General features: G+C 59.8%; 1 protein-coding gene across 1 annotated transcript in view; it reads left to right on the plus strand.

The window, feature by feature from the left end:
• The window catches only part of LOC121057532 (collagen alpha-1(I) chain-like), a 74,852-nt gene that overhangs the window by 52,723 nt on the left and 9,787 nt on the right, over window positions 1-12,342 (plus strand). Inside the window, exons 14-39 of the mRNA XM_040531873.1 lie at window positions 1,020-1,127; window positions 1,218-1,271; window positions 1,997-2,050; window positions 2,169-2,213; window positions 2,494-2,547; window positions 2,961-3,005; window positions 3,104-3,157; window positions 3,244-3,288; window positions 3,572-3,625; window positions 3,747-3,791; window positions 3,976-4,029; window positions 4,720-4,764; window positions 5,320-5,373; window positions 5,658-5,765; window positions 6,905-6,958; window positions 7,268-7,321; window positions 7,710-7,754; window positions 8,280-8,333; window positions 8,828-8,872; window positions 9,500-9,553; window positions 10,291-10,344; window positions 10,749-10,802; window positions 11,083-11,136; window positions 11,389-11,442; window positions 11,645-11,689; window positions 12,207-12,251. Coding sequence (XP_040387807.1) covers window positions 1,020-1,127; window positions 1,218-1,271; window positions 1,997-2,050; window positions 2,169-2,213; window positions 2,494-2,547; window positions 2,961-3,005; window positions 3,104-3,157; window positions 3,244-3,288; window positions 3,572-3,625; window positions 3,747-3,791; window positions 3,976-4,029; window positions 4,720-4,764; window positions 5,320-5,373; window positions 5,658-5,765; window positions 6,905-6,958; window positions 7,268-7,321; window positions 7,710-7,754; window positions 8,280-8,333; window positions 8,828-8,872; window positions 9,500-9,553; window positions 10,291-10,344; window positions 10,749-10,802; window positions 11,083-11,136; window positions 11,389-11,442; window positions 11,645-11,689; window positions 12,207-12,251 — 1,431 coding nt within the window. The remainder of the gene's footprint in view (window positions 1-1,019; window positions 1,128-1,217; window positions 1,272-1,996; window positions 2,051-2,168; window positions 2,214-2,493; window positions 2,548-2,960; window positions 3,006-3,103; window positions 3,158-3,243; window positions 3,289-3,571; window positions 3,626-3,746; window positions 3,792-3,975; window positions 4,030-4,719; window positions 4,765-5,319; window positions 5,374-5,657; window positions 5,766-6,904; window positions 6,959-7,267; window positions 7,322-7,709; window positions 7,755-8,279; window positions 8,334-8,827; window positions 8,873-9,499; window positions 9,554-10,290; window positions 10,345-10,748; window positions 10,803-11,082; window positions 11,137-11,388; window positions 11,443-11,644; window positions 11,690-12,206; window positions 12,252-12,342) is intronic.

The raw sequence follows: 12,342 nt of genomic DNA on the forward strand, positions 1-12,342 counted from the left end.
AGGTGTGATTGCAGCAGGAGGAGGAGAGATTTCACGTCCACATCAGGCACCAAAGCCCGGCTCAGGGTGCATTTACCCGTGGTCTGTTCTGCTTTTGGGATCTCTGCTCAGGTTCGCCCATCACAGACCAAATCACAAATAACAGCAAATATTCCCCAAATCCCAGAAGTGGGGACTTGAAGCGGAATGGGACAAAATGGTGTTCCTTTGGGTTGTGTGCCCCGATTGTGAGCAGGCACTGCTGAAGCATGGTGCGGGTGGCTGCACGTGTGTAGGTCTGTGGGGAGCGAGGGGATCACTAGGAAAAGAGCTGGAAAAGAAAACCTCCCCCAGACAAGCTTCTGTGTTTTCCAAACCAGATTCTTCCCTTGAAAAGTAACTGAAGCAGCTGTGTTGCTCTGCGCTTCCCTTGAACCCTGACTTTCCAGACACAAACAAAGTCTGGTTTTGGGGGTGACAAAATGTTCCAGAATTCTCAGGAAATCCAAACAAAGCAATTGGAAGGGAAATGACTTCTGCTTGTTCCAGATTGATCTTTATCCTTTTCTAATTCAGAATTGCCAGGGAGCTGAGGAAAATTAAAAAGCTGCCCACAGGCTTCAGCTCGGTGAGCAGCACCGGGGCTCTGCTGCAGCTCGTGCATGTGGGGAAGGTCGGAGACAGCTTTGAGTGCAAGCCCCAGAGCTGGGAAGCAGATGCAGAGGGCTTTTGCTTGACCTGCTCCTAGTGCATTGCTCATTCCCTGCCTCCTCCTTTGCTTCCTGCAGTGCTGGCTGCGGCTCTCCCGTAGTTCAGGTTTGGCAGGATGAAGCTTGCAGCACGTGCAGCTTCTGCCCTGCCCCGTGTCCCTGTCCCTGGGGGGTTCATGGTGGTTAGAAGGCACTGCTGTCAGAGCAAGAGCCAGGCAGAGCTCAGCGTTCAGCCCACCCATTTCACAACAGCATGGAGTTTTGGCGTTTCATCGTGGGCAGCATTGGGGCAGCCCGGGCTCACTCTCTGTGTGTGGTTCTTCTCTGCAGGGTGAGCCAGGGCTGCAGGGCTTGCCGGGTCGCATGGGGCAGCCTGGTTCAGATGGCTCCCCAGGCCTGGGAGGCAAACCCGGGCTGTCAGGGCTGCCAGGAGAGCAGGTGAGCACGTTGCAGAGGGCAGCAATCCCTGGGGAGCTCGGGCTGGGAGCTTGCCCAGCGCCTGCTCTGCTCCTTCCTTCGTCTCCGCAGGGCCTGCAGGGTTTCCGAGGGGACCGGGGGCTGGCTGGCGAGAAGGGGGAAGAGGTAAGGTGGTGCTGCATGGGTGTGAGTCTGCGCCATCCCCAGCACCTCGTGCTGTGAATGTTTTCCAAGTGATAACACCTTTCCATTACTGGTTTAACTGGTACTGCACCCAGTGCCTGTGGTAGCACCCAGTGCCTGTGTCCCATACCTGGGCTGTGAGTTCACCCAAGGGAGTGCCCAAAGGATTTTGGCGCTGAGCACCTCTAATGTCCGATCAGGTCAGGGTGTCTGGGGATCCCTTGGTCATTTCAACCCAGGTTCTTTTTCTTTTTTTGGGAGCACAAACCCCAGGTGCCTTTTCGTACATCTTTTCTGGCCCATACTCCATGCCCCACCGAGCATCCTTCCACCATCCAGACAGAAAACCTTTTGCCCTGGGGTCCACCTTGCTGCACTTGGCTGCCGATGGAGCTTTTCCTTTCATGCCCCACAGCCTCTGCGGGCAGCCTGCGGGGACCTGGCATCCTCCAGGGTGCTGGCACTGGGCACGGCCCTGTCCCTGCCACTGCTGTGTAACGTGGCACAACGCTGACCTGGGACACTGGAGCAAGGCGGCAATATGTTGGGGACAGGCTCTAGGGCTGTTTTTTCTTCTGGGACTGGGGCACTTAGCATGAGGGTCTCCATCCCCTGCACCACGCTGATGCTCCTTTGAGGCACGGCAGCTGTGTTTTGGTTCCTGATGCTCTCTTTGTGCCTCATCCATCCTTGTTGTTCCCTTCCAGGGCTTCTTGGGTATCCCCGGACCAGTTGGTGAGAAAGGAGAGAAGGGGACGAAGGTGAGGGGGTCTGCCCCTGCCCTTTGCAGCCTTGCCTGGATTGGGCAGGGACCTCTCCGTCCCCATCCTGCTCCTGCCTCTGGGTCATGCTCCCCTGCACATCTCTTGGCTTTTCCAGGGGGTGAGAGGAGAAAGCGGCCCGCCGGGTCCTGCTGGGGCTCCGGTGAGTTGGTGCAGAGCCACAGGGCATCCCAATCTTTGCTGTGTCAGGATTTCTCCTTCCCTCTCTCGACCCATCCTCGTTCCCCTTTCCATGACCGTCCCCTTTCCTTTGGAGACGCAATTTGGGCAGCCCTTGGCTCCGTCTTGCATGTGCTCCCCTGGCTCTGGGCAAAGCCCTCGGGGCTCTGTGTCTCCCCTAGCCCTGCTGCAGGGGATGCGACAAAGGAGCCGTCACTTCGGGGCGGGCACCTCGCTAACTCCCCCTCTGCCTTCTGTCCTAGGGGATGTCGGGTCTGAAGGGCGCGATGGGCTTCCAGGGCCCTGCAGGGCCGGAGGTGAGGGGTTTGGCTTTCTCTGGGCCCCCAGCTTCCCTAGAAGAGGCACACAGCAGCCTGACAAAGAGAACTGAGCCCTTGCCGAGCGCGTTGTGCCACGGTTGGGTTTGGGAGCCCACCTGCAGCTGAGGTGAATCCTGGCCTGGCAGCACCTGGGTTTTTCCGTGCTGATAGCAGAGCTGCTGGCAATTCCTTGGGAGGCACCTGGGAAGGGTTTGCAGGGTGGTTAAAAAAAAAAAAAAATTGAAGTGGTTTGGTAGTGGTGCATGGCAGGGAGTGGGGAAGCAAAGGTCACCTAGAAGGGTCCTCAAGTGGCTGATGCTTGATGCAGAGGAGGAGGGGGAATTTGGGATGTGAAATCTAAATGGAGAGAATCAAAGCAAAAAAAAGGCATCGTTTCCCTCCTGCTCCAGGGAGAAGGTGGCCCAGCGGGTGCTGCTGGCCCTGCAGGCCCTACGGTAAGTCACAGCTTTGTGGTTCCCACCATGGTGGGGGCTCCATCCCCGGCCCCCACTCGGTGCCACAGCCCCAGGGCTGAGCATCGCTCACCTTGCAGGGGGAGCCGGGCCAGCCAGGCTCCGTCGGGTGCCAAGGAGTCAACGGCTCCCAGGTGAGTCTGCCCTGGGCACCCTGCTCTGATATTTGGGGTTTTCCAGCTGCTGCACTCACCCTGTCCCTTTCTTGCTCTCTCCCCAGGGAGAGATGGGTCCTCCCGGCTTGCCCGGCCCCCAGGGCCCTAAGGTACGAGCAAACCTCGTGGCAATGGGGTGCCTTGGGAGAGCTTGTGGGGTGCTGGGGGGGGGGGGGAGGTTGGGTGGTCCAGGGGTCACCCAGTTCAGGGCATCCCCTCCAGCAGGGCTGGGACCTCAGCCCACCCCAAAACCTGTACAGAGGCTGGGATGGGGGCGAAGATCCCTTCTGTGCCTCTCGCAGGAGGTCATGGCTGGGGACTGCAGGCTTTGCACCAGCCATGCATGGATTTAATCCTAATTGTAGCTTTCTGTCCCCCCTCCCTGCATTTCAGGGACCACAGGGCTTGCAGGGGCGTCGCGGCGCCCCTGGCCTGGGGGGCATCCAGGTAAATGATACTGCGGGCCCTGTCCTGGCTCAGCTCTGCCTTTCTGAGGGGCAGGACCCCGCTCATGCATGCTGAGGGGGAAGGGAGCTGCTGAGCCCCATCCTGGTGTGCTTTTCTGCAGGGTCCAGCTGGGATGGAGGGGTCCTCTGGTCCCAAAGGAGACACCGTAAGAGCTTCTCACCCAGCTTGCTTTGGCCTCTGGTGGGGACGAAACCTGGGCTCTAGACCTTCCCCTGGAGGCAGCCCCCTTCCATGGGTGCCGCGCTGCTCTCAGAGGGGCTGTGCCTGCAGCAGACCCCCTGAACGCAGCCGTGGGGGGAACCTGGCTGATGCTGACGTTCCCCTTGCAGGGTGCAGAGGGCGTCCCTGGCCTCAGGGGACAGCTGGGACAGGAGGGACCTGGGGTAAGTCCGTGGGAATGGGTGGCCAGTGGGGTGTTCCCCTCCTTCCCTTCACCTTGTGGCACCCTAAAGCACCACGGGGTGATGTTGGCAGCCCCGAGCCCCCGCTGTGCATGAGGTGCCCCAGCGCTGCTGCACCCCCAGGGGAACGGCCTCACCCGCTCCTTGGCCAGGATCCCTAGGGAACAGAGGAGGGACCCTCACGTCCCACCACAGGTGGGCTCGTGTGTGTTCATGCTCATCCCCAAAGGCCACAGCTCCAAGAAGGAGCCTGGCTGCTGCTCACCAGAACATTCCCCCTGACTTTCCAGCAGCGATGCCCCAGTTCTGCCAGCACACTCCTCCCTCGGTGTGCGGTTAGGTGCACTTCCGCCCAGCAGTTTGGGTGCTGAGCTGCTGTTTCTGAAGGTTGATGGGGCCCAGGATAGCACGGGCTTCCTGCTGCTCGATGTGGATGGTGCATTTTGGGGTCTGACATTTGGGAGGCTGCTGGGTGGGCGGCTGTAGCCTTGGGAGGGCTCGTGCATCCCCCAGCTCCGCGCCAGCGTGGTCCCTGCTGGGGAGAAAATCCCGCTGGGGCACCAGTGGCAGCTCTGGGGAACCGAAGTGGTGTCCCCATGAGTGCACAGCTCATTTGGCTTTGTGGTGGGTGGTTTGGGTTTCTTTAACTTGCGTTTTTGTGTCTCTCTCAAGGGGTTTATTGGCCTGCCGGGTTCAAAAGGCACCCAAGGAGAGCGGGTGAGTGATGGCACCCACACCACGCATGGCTCAGGGTGGAGGACAGCCACGTTAGAGCAGCCCAAAGCACCAGCTTCATGTTATTTATCTGTGTTCAGACCTGACATTGGAATAGGTGGCAAATGCAGTTTTCTGGGGAAGGTTGAGCTGCACTTAGGCTTCCATGAAACACTGTAATAAGAGGAGCTTTTAGACACAACGGTGTGTCCTAAGACAACATGTTTTAGGGAGGTGACAAGGAAAGTGGGAGCACTTCAGCATGTGTCAAATAACATGCTAACAAGGACAAGGTGCTTGAGGGGCTGACATTGGGATGGTGCAGCTGGGCTGTCACCGCAGGCTGCTGCACGGCTGGCTGGGGGGGTCACTGCATGCTGGGGAGCACATCCAGCACGTACCCACTGCAGCTCTGAAAGGCCCCTCAGGAGCAAAGCCCTGCTCCAAACCAGTCCAAACTTTCTTTCTTTGATGCCCAAATCAGATCACAGCACACTTTGGTTGCAGTGAAGAGTGTAAGAGGTCTGAGGGTGCCCTCTGCCTCTGCTGCTCTTACAGGGCTGCCGAGGTCCCTCTGGAGCCAAGGGAGACCTGGGAGCCAAAGGAGACAAGGTACGAGGTTTGCAGGCTGGAGCTTGGAGCCACTTTGTGTCCCTTTGCCTTCTGGAGCTGTGAAAATCAGCCAGACCGAGCTCTGCATGCTCACACCACGCAGCTGCTCCTCAGCAGCCCCTTGTCACCTTTCCTTGGTTCGATGTCTAAAACCCTGCCTTGGTTTGGTGTCTAAAAAAAGTCACTGTTCTGGGTCCTCGGGATGCTCTCGGAGGGGGCTGTGGGGCGGTCACCAGGCGGGGGCTGCAGGCTGGCTGTGACGTGCTGCCACCTTGTCTCCCAAGGGTCCTCATGGAGCACAGGGAGCAGCGGGGCCTCCAGGACCGCGGGGTCAAACAGGCTTGCAGGGCTTCCCCGGCCCCCGCGGGGCAGCAGGACCCCGGGGACCTGAGGTAAGGCAGGGTGCTATGGGGGGTACAGGCAGGTGGCCTGGGAGGGGACAGCCCTGAGGGCTGCAAGGAGTGTGGCCAGCACTACCAGCTGCTGCCATCGCTGCCTCCTCATCCTACTCCCATGGGATGAAGGCCCTGGGCCCCCACCCTCCTGCCCTCCCCACCCTGCCAGCAGCTGGCACGGAGCTTGGGAGCCCTCTAATGACACCACCTGCCGTGCTGCTCGGCGTGCACTTGCTCTGGGGACTCAGGAGCCCGCAGCGCTGCGGTGCTTTGCTCCAGACCCCACCGCTGGCAGCTTCAGAGGGCAGTGATCCCTCAGCCCGCTGCCTTGCTTTGCGCCCGTGGCACTGCCCGGTCCCCGCCCTCCCGAGCTCCTGGAAGCCAAAACAACAATGCTCAAGGACCACAGGAAAAAAAAGGCATGATTTTCCAGGTGCCTTTTCCCACAGTGCATGCTCCCAGTGAGCCGTCAGTATGGTTGAACCTAGCTGCAGATCGATATTTCTTCCTGGCGCTGGCCCCACACCTCCAGTGGCTTTCCCACGTGCCTTCCCTCTTTCTGAGGCCATGCTCCGCATGGCGCCCTCCATCTTGGAGGGCTTTTGGGATGCCCGCCTGGATCTGCCCTCACGTTTTCTCTTTGGGATGAGAAGCAAACCCTCCCACCTCCCCGGGACATGGTGCGGTGGCACCGCTCGTCTTGCTGCCGTCCCAGCCTCGCTAGGCCATGCTGCCCCAGGCATGGCTCCTGTCATGTCGGGCCCAGCAGCCGGGCTGGAGCCGGGCACCAGGGCTGCATCCGAGCAGGCAGGAGCCTCAGCAGCACTTGAAATTGCCCCTAACTCGATCAGCAGGAAACAAAAATATTCAGCTGTGCTGCTTTGGGCTAACACGGTCCCATTTTGTTTTTTCCTATGGATTTCTTTATAACCCTGGGGCAGGGGGAGGCGCCGGCCCAGAGCACACAACGACCTGGACTGGTGCTATGGCTCTTAGCACCTTTTACTTATTGTCCCCTCCGGCCTCCATGCCCGCTGTCCCTCTGCTTTTGGGGTCTGTGACCTCCCCAGGGGGTTGGGTGCTGCCTTTGCCAGGGCAAGGCGCAGCTCCGGCCGCCCCCTCTCCTCTCCCCGCAGGGCGAAGAAGGCCAGATCGGCCTGGCGGGGCTGAACAGCAGCGAAGGATCGAAGGTCAGCACCGGCAGCCATGGAGCTGCCCTCAGCCCCACGTGGAGGGACATGGACGGGGCTACCCTGCCCTGTCACCCCAGTGTGGGTGCCGGCACCCAGGGGACAGCGTCACCCCCATGGGGATCAGGCTGTGGCCAAGCCCGGGGTGTCCCCAGCCTCCTGCCCCCCTGCATGGCACCCCTGTATCTGCCACCTGCCGCCTTGGCAGCAGGGCAGGATGAGTCCCCCCAGTGCTCGCTGGGGTGCAGGGGTGGTGGGGACCCTCAGGGTTACCTAAAATGCCTGCATTTCCCTCTGTGTGAATTTTAGGGAAGCCGAGGACCAGATGGCCCAAAGGGAACCCCAGGACTACGGGGAGCCAGGGTAACTAATGGGCTGTGGTACCCATAGCCTAATCTGGGAGCATCTTTGGGTGGGGGGGACTGAAACAGCCCTTGAAGCCCCTTGCTGGGTGGCATGGAACAGTGCCACGACAACTGCCCGGGGTGGAAGGATGGCTGGGATGAGGTGTAGAGCTGCTTCCCTCTCCTCCTCTGTGCCCCCATTCAAAGGGGGAGGCATCAGGGAGCACAACCTAACCAAACCATGCTGAGCTCTGCCCAGTTCTCTGCATTTAGAAGGCCCGTAGCACCTCACACTCAGCCTCTCGCAGTAATATTTCCCAGCACCAGCTTTGCTGCAGGAAGTCCCCTCAATCTGCTGCTCTAATGCTGCCAGAAAGATGCTTTTCTTAGCGCTCACTCTTTTCCAGGGCCGCGTGGGCCAGCGCGGGCTGGTTGGAGTCCCAGGACTGCCCGTAAGGAGCCAGTGCCACGTCCAGCACCGTGCGTGGGGCTGGAAGGGGGGCAGCGGGTGGGGGACCCGGGCAGAGGCTCGTCTCTGCTTGGGGCTGGTGCTGGAAGCGCTGGAGGTGAGCGCCTCGGGCTCTGGCACGTTGCACACCAGGTTGTGGCACATCACCCACCAGGCACCGCCACTCCACTCTTGTCATGGGCTTAGAAAATTCAGGAATTTGGGTCTCTTCTCAACCCCTCGCCCATCTTGCTTTCGGGGCTGTCTTTCTGCAGTCTCTGATTTCACCCCTAAGCTTTACAAGGCACATGCACAAAGCTGCAGAAAAGAAGCATGTCAAGAGCGGTTCAATGCTGAAGAACCATTGACAGCTCAGGAAGGCCCCAAGGCTCCTACAGACCCTGGGGACGATGTTACTGTGTATTTGTTGCTATTTTTGCATGATTTGGGCTGCTGTGGGAGGCATGGATGCTGGGAAGCTATTGTGTCTGTCACTGGGCTCTGCTTTGAGATGAGATTCTCCTTGCAGGGCTCGCGAGGCATGCCAGGAGCAGAAGGCGCAGAAGGAAAGCCTGGTACACAGGTTCCCATTCTGTACTACGTACTATATATTATATCCTTACCTGCTGGCACGGCGTGCGAGGGCTGGGGCCGCAGGTGAAGGCTGCAGGTCACAGTGCCTTTGGAGAGGTGGAGCAGAGCCATGCAGGGGGGACTCTTCCAAGCCCATCTGTCCCCAGGGCCACCCAGGTCAAGGCCATCTCTGCACGGCGGAGCTCTGAGAGCGTGCGTTGGGCTTGGCCCCGTGTCACACCTTGTCCAGCCACGCAGAGCCAGGCTGTCCCTAGTGCTGTCCCCGCACAGCGCCATTGGGCCATTGGTGCCAGGCACTAAACACTGTGGGGCTCGAGGAGATGGGGAAACCCCTCACCGTGTTCATGGGAATGAGCTGGCTCAGGATTGTACTCACGGGGGCTTTGCAACCCTGCACATAGGGATGGGATGGGATGGGATGGGATGGGATGGAAAGGCTGCCTCTCCCTCCCCAGCCTCACCATCACCTGCCTTATCCTGCAGGGTTCCCCGGGGGCCGTGGGCAGCCCGGGCAGGATGGGACCTCCAGTGAGTAGAGCTGCATGTCTGTGTGCCTCGTTTCTGTCCGTCCATCCTCCCCTCTGCTCTCCCTTGGCAGATCACTGCCCATCTCTCTGCCCTTGTGGGGGCTGTGCCCTCAAAAAGCAAGGAAGAGGGAACAGGGGATGCGTTTAAGAAATGGCTATTGCAAAATTGGTGTTTCTTATCACCGGTGGCAAGTTGTCCCTTCTGCAGGAATTCTAATATTTGTTTATTTTTACTCTGAAAGAAAGGGAGGGCAGTGGGAAGCTGGCATTTCCCTGGCAACAAAATAAGGGAAATGTTCTGTTCTGGGTCACAGAGAAGCGCCTCTGACTTTGCTGTTGTCATTGCACAGCACAGTCTAGACGTCTGCATGGGCACTGTGTGTGCGCACAGCCAATGCACTGGAGCAGCAAGCAGCCGGAGCGCTGCTTTGAAGCAGAAAGCCAAAGGCTGGGCACTGCTGTGCGGGTGCTGTGCGCTGCTTTGGGGTGGTTTGTGCCCTTGTGCTCCCAGTGGGGCTCCTCTCCACATTGGGTGTTTCTGCCTTTGCTCTCCTCCCAGCCCCTTGTCTGCCACCCCTGTGCTTCTCTCCCTCCCCCCCAAGAGCTCATCTTCTGCCCTTCCCTCCAGGGTTTTGTTGGTGTGCAGGGGGGCAGAGGACATGCAGGACCTCCTGGACCTACGGTAAGGAAAGCATGCATGGATGCCCCCTTTTCCTATTCTGCAAAGCCGTGCAGGTAGAAAGCCAGCGGGGTGTCCAGGGAGGGCTGGTGCTGCTGCTGGGGAACCAGCAAGGGATCAGATTATCTGTGGGGCCTGTATCTTTTTGTGCGAAAAAGCATTAAAAAAAAAAGTCCTCAGCAGCAGAATCAACTGCAAATAGGGATAGCAGAACAATTTCCCCAGGGATTGAGTCTGCCTGGGGGGCCCTGCAGGTTCCACCAGCCAGTGGTGGTCTTCGTGGGGAATGGCAGCCTGTGGAACCCCTCCCCACCCAGGTGGCATGGTCCTGGGTGACCAGAGGGGACCAAAGCGCTTGTTCCATCGCCACCTCCCTGGGTGTGAGTTGGAGGCACAGGGTCACGGAGAACAACCCCATGCCTTTGCCCATGTGGCCGGGGTAGACACCAGCACCGTGCTGGAAGCCGGAGCAGCTCATGCAGCTGGATGAGACCTCTGGGAGGCCGCTCTCACCTGGGCTTGGTTGGCATCCTGAGAGCAAAACCCCTCTGTTTTTGTCACCCTGCATGGTGACAGTCCTGCCAGGCTCCCAGCCCTGTGGTGCTGGTGGGCAGGAGCTGCCAGGACAGGCAGGGTTTGTCCCCGACACAGCGGAGCACAGGAGCACCACCAGTGCCTCGGTGGGGCTTGTCTCATTGCAACCCCCTCCTCCTCCCTGAATATTTCCCTTGAATATAAAGGGCCCCCAAGGAAAACCTGGACCTGATGGAGAGCCGGGTTCCCTGGGCCCAAAGGTGAGTGCCCATGGGGGTGTGGGTGTCCGGTGGGCTGGTTGGGGCACCCAGGGGTGATGAACATCCCCGAGCAACTCTTGGCTGATATGCGGAGGATTTGGGTGATTGCTGAGGTCTGGGGGTGGACACCAAGGATGGGAACATGGTGCTGGGGGATCTGAGCTGCTCCCGCCACGGGTGGGCATAAAGTTCAGACCCAGGTCCCCACCAGGGACACGCAGAGGGACACACACGTTGCTCAGAGCAGGCTGACTGCCTGAAAATGGAGCAAAAAGCAGGATGCACATCCCTCAGATGCGTTCCTAGGTGGGCGATCTGCTCCGCTCGTGGGGTCTGCCCAGCCCAGACCTCCAGAACTGCCAGCACATGAGCAGGATGGTGAAAGCTCCTGTCTCTCCTGGCAGGGTCTGCCCGGGAAGCCTGGCATGGAGGGGCCGCAGGGACCTGTCGGCATGTATGTAAGTGCTGCAGCTGCTGCCTGGCCGTGCTCAGCGCCGGGGGCTATCTGAGGCACAGCTCCTCTCCCCAGACCCCCGGGGAAGGCGTGGGGTCCAAGGGTGGGCGTGAGGAGCAAGGTTTGGTGCTGCTGGGAGAGGGGATCCCCATGGCCAGCAGATCTTTCCATGCAAAGTGGCATCGGAATGCTTTTGGATGAGCACAGCACCACCATCACCTCCACCCAAACCCCACGGGTGCAGCACGGCCCTGGCTGCCTCCTAACACCATCCTCTCCCCCAGGGCTACCCAGGACCAGCCGGTGACCGGGGGAGGCCAGGGTACAGGGGAGACAAGGTAGGGCTGGGAAATGGCAACACCAACCCCGATGGCTGGTGCTGGGCAGGAGGAGGGTGGCAAGATCCGGCCCCACGCAGGGCGAACCCGCAGCTCTCCCAGCACGTCAGCTCCTGAGCCTCTTTATGAGATGGCAGGCTGCTATCTTTTGTCCCTCGGGGAGTTACTGCCTTGAAACATATGGCAGAAAGGAAGGGTTAGGGTTTGGGGTTTTGGTGTGTGGTTTTGTGTTTTTTTTTTTCTTCCCAACAGGGAGAAACGGGAGCCCGAGGCCCACCCGGATTCCCTGGAAAAGCTGGTCCCAAGGTGAGGGCTGTTTGCTGCCTCCGGACGCCTCCAAATTCCCCCCGCCCCCTGAGGCAGCACCAAGCAGATCAGCTCTGCTGGGCTGGACACAGAGCGTGGGAAATCCTTGCCACCAGCATTAAGGGGCTATGTGGGGAGAGGGGAGCTGCGGGGCCGCGGTCAGGGCTGGGCGCGGGGCTCTGACGTCTCTGTCCTCCCCCAGGCCCTGCCAGGCCCCCCTGGGCCACGAGGTGCTCCCGGCTCCCAGGTAGGGCTGGATCCCACGGGGGGAGCGGGGCTGCTCTGGGCTGCTTGCTGGGCTTGCTGGCCCCTGCGGCCACGCGATGCCCTGTGACATATGCCATGGAACATGCTGCAACATATAACATGGAATACCCTGCAACATATGCCATGCAAAATCCTGCAGTGCCCTGCAATGTATGCCCTGCAATGTATACCATTGCACACCCTGCAACATACGCCCTGCAATAATACCCTGTAACATATGCCCTACAATGCCCTGCAGCATATGCCCTGGCATACCCTGCAATATATGCCACGTAATGCTCTGCAGTGCCATACAACATACACACCACGCACTACCTATAGCATTAGGGATATGGATCCCAGACCCATCTGCTCTCGGCAGGGAGAGGCAGGACCCTGGTACTGCTCACTGCCTGCTGGGTTTTGTCCTGCTGCACCTCTGGGGTGACCCAGGCAGGTTTGTGGCTCAGCTGCAGCCTACTTGGTGTCCCTGGCTGCTCACAGCCCTTGTGTTGCAGGGAAGAGCGGGAGAGCCGGGTCCTCGGGGGCTTCCAGGGCTGCCGGTGAGTGGGAAAGCTGCAGCTTGCAGAGCTGCTCTGTGGGCTGGGGCTGCGTGCCGTGCCCCCCTTCACCCGCAGCGACCTGGGGTGCCAT

This window comes from Cygnus olor, chromosome 19 (assembly GCF_009769625.2).
Source record: "Cygnus olor isolate bCygOlo1 chromosome 19, bCygOlo1.pri.v2, whole genome shotgun sequence".
NCBI classification, from domain to species: Eukaryota; Metazoa; Chordata; class Aves; order Anseriformes; family Anatidae; genus Cygnus; species Cygnus olor.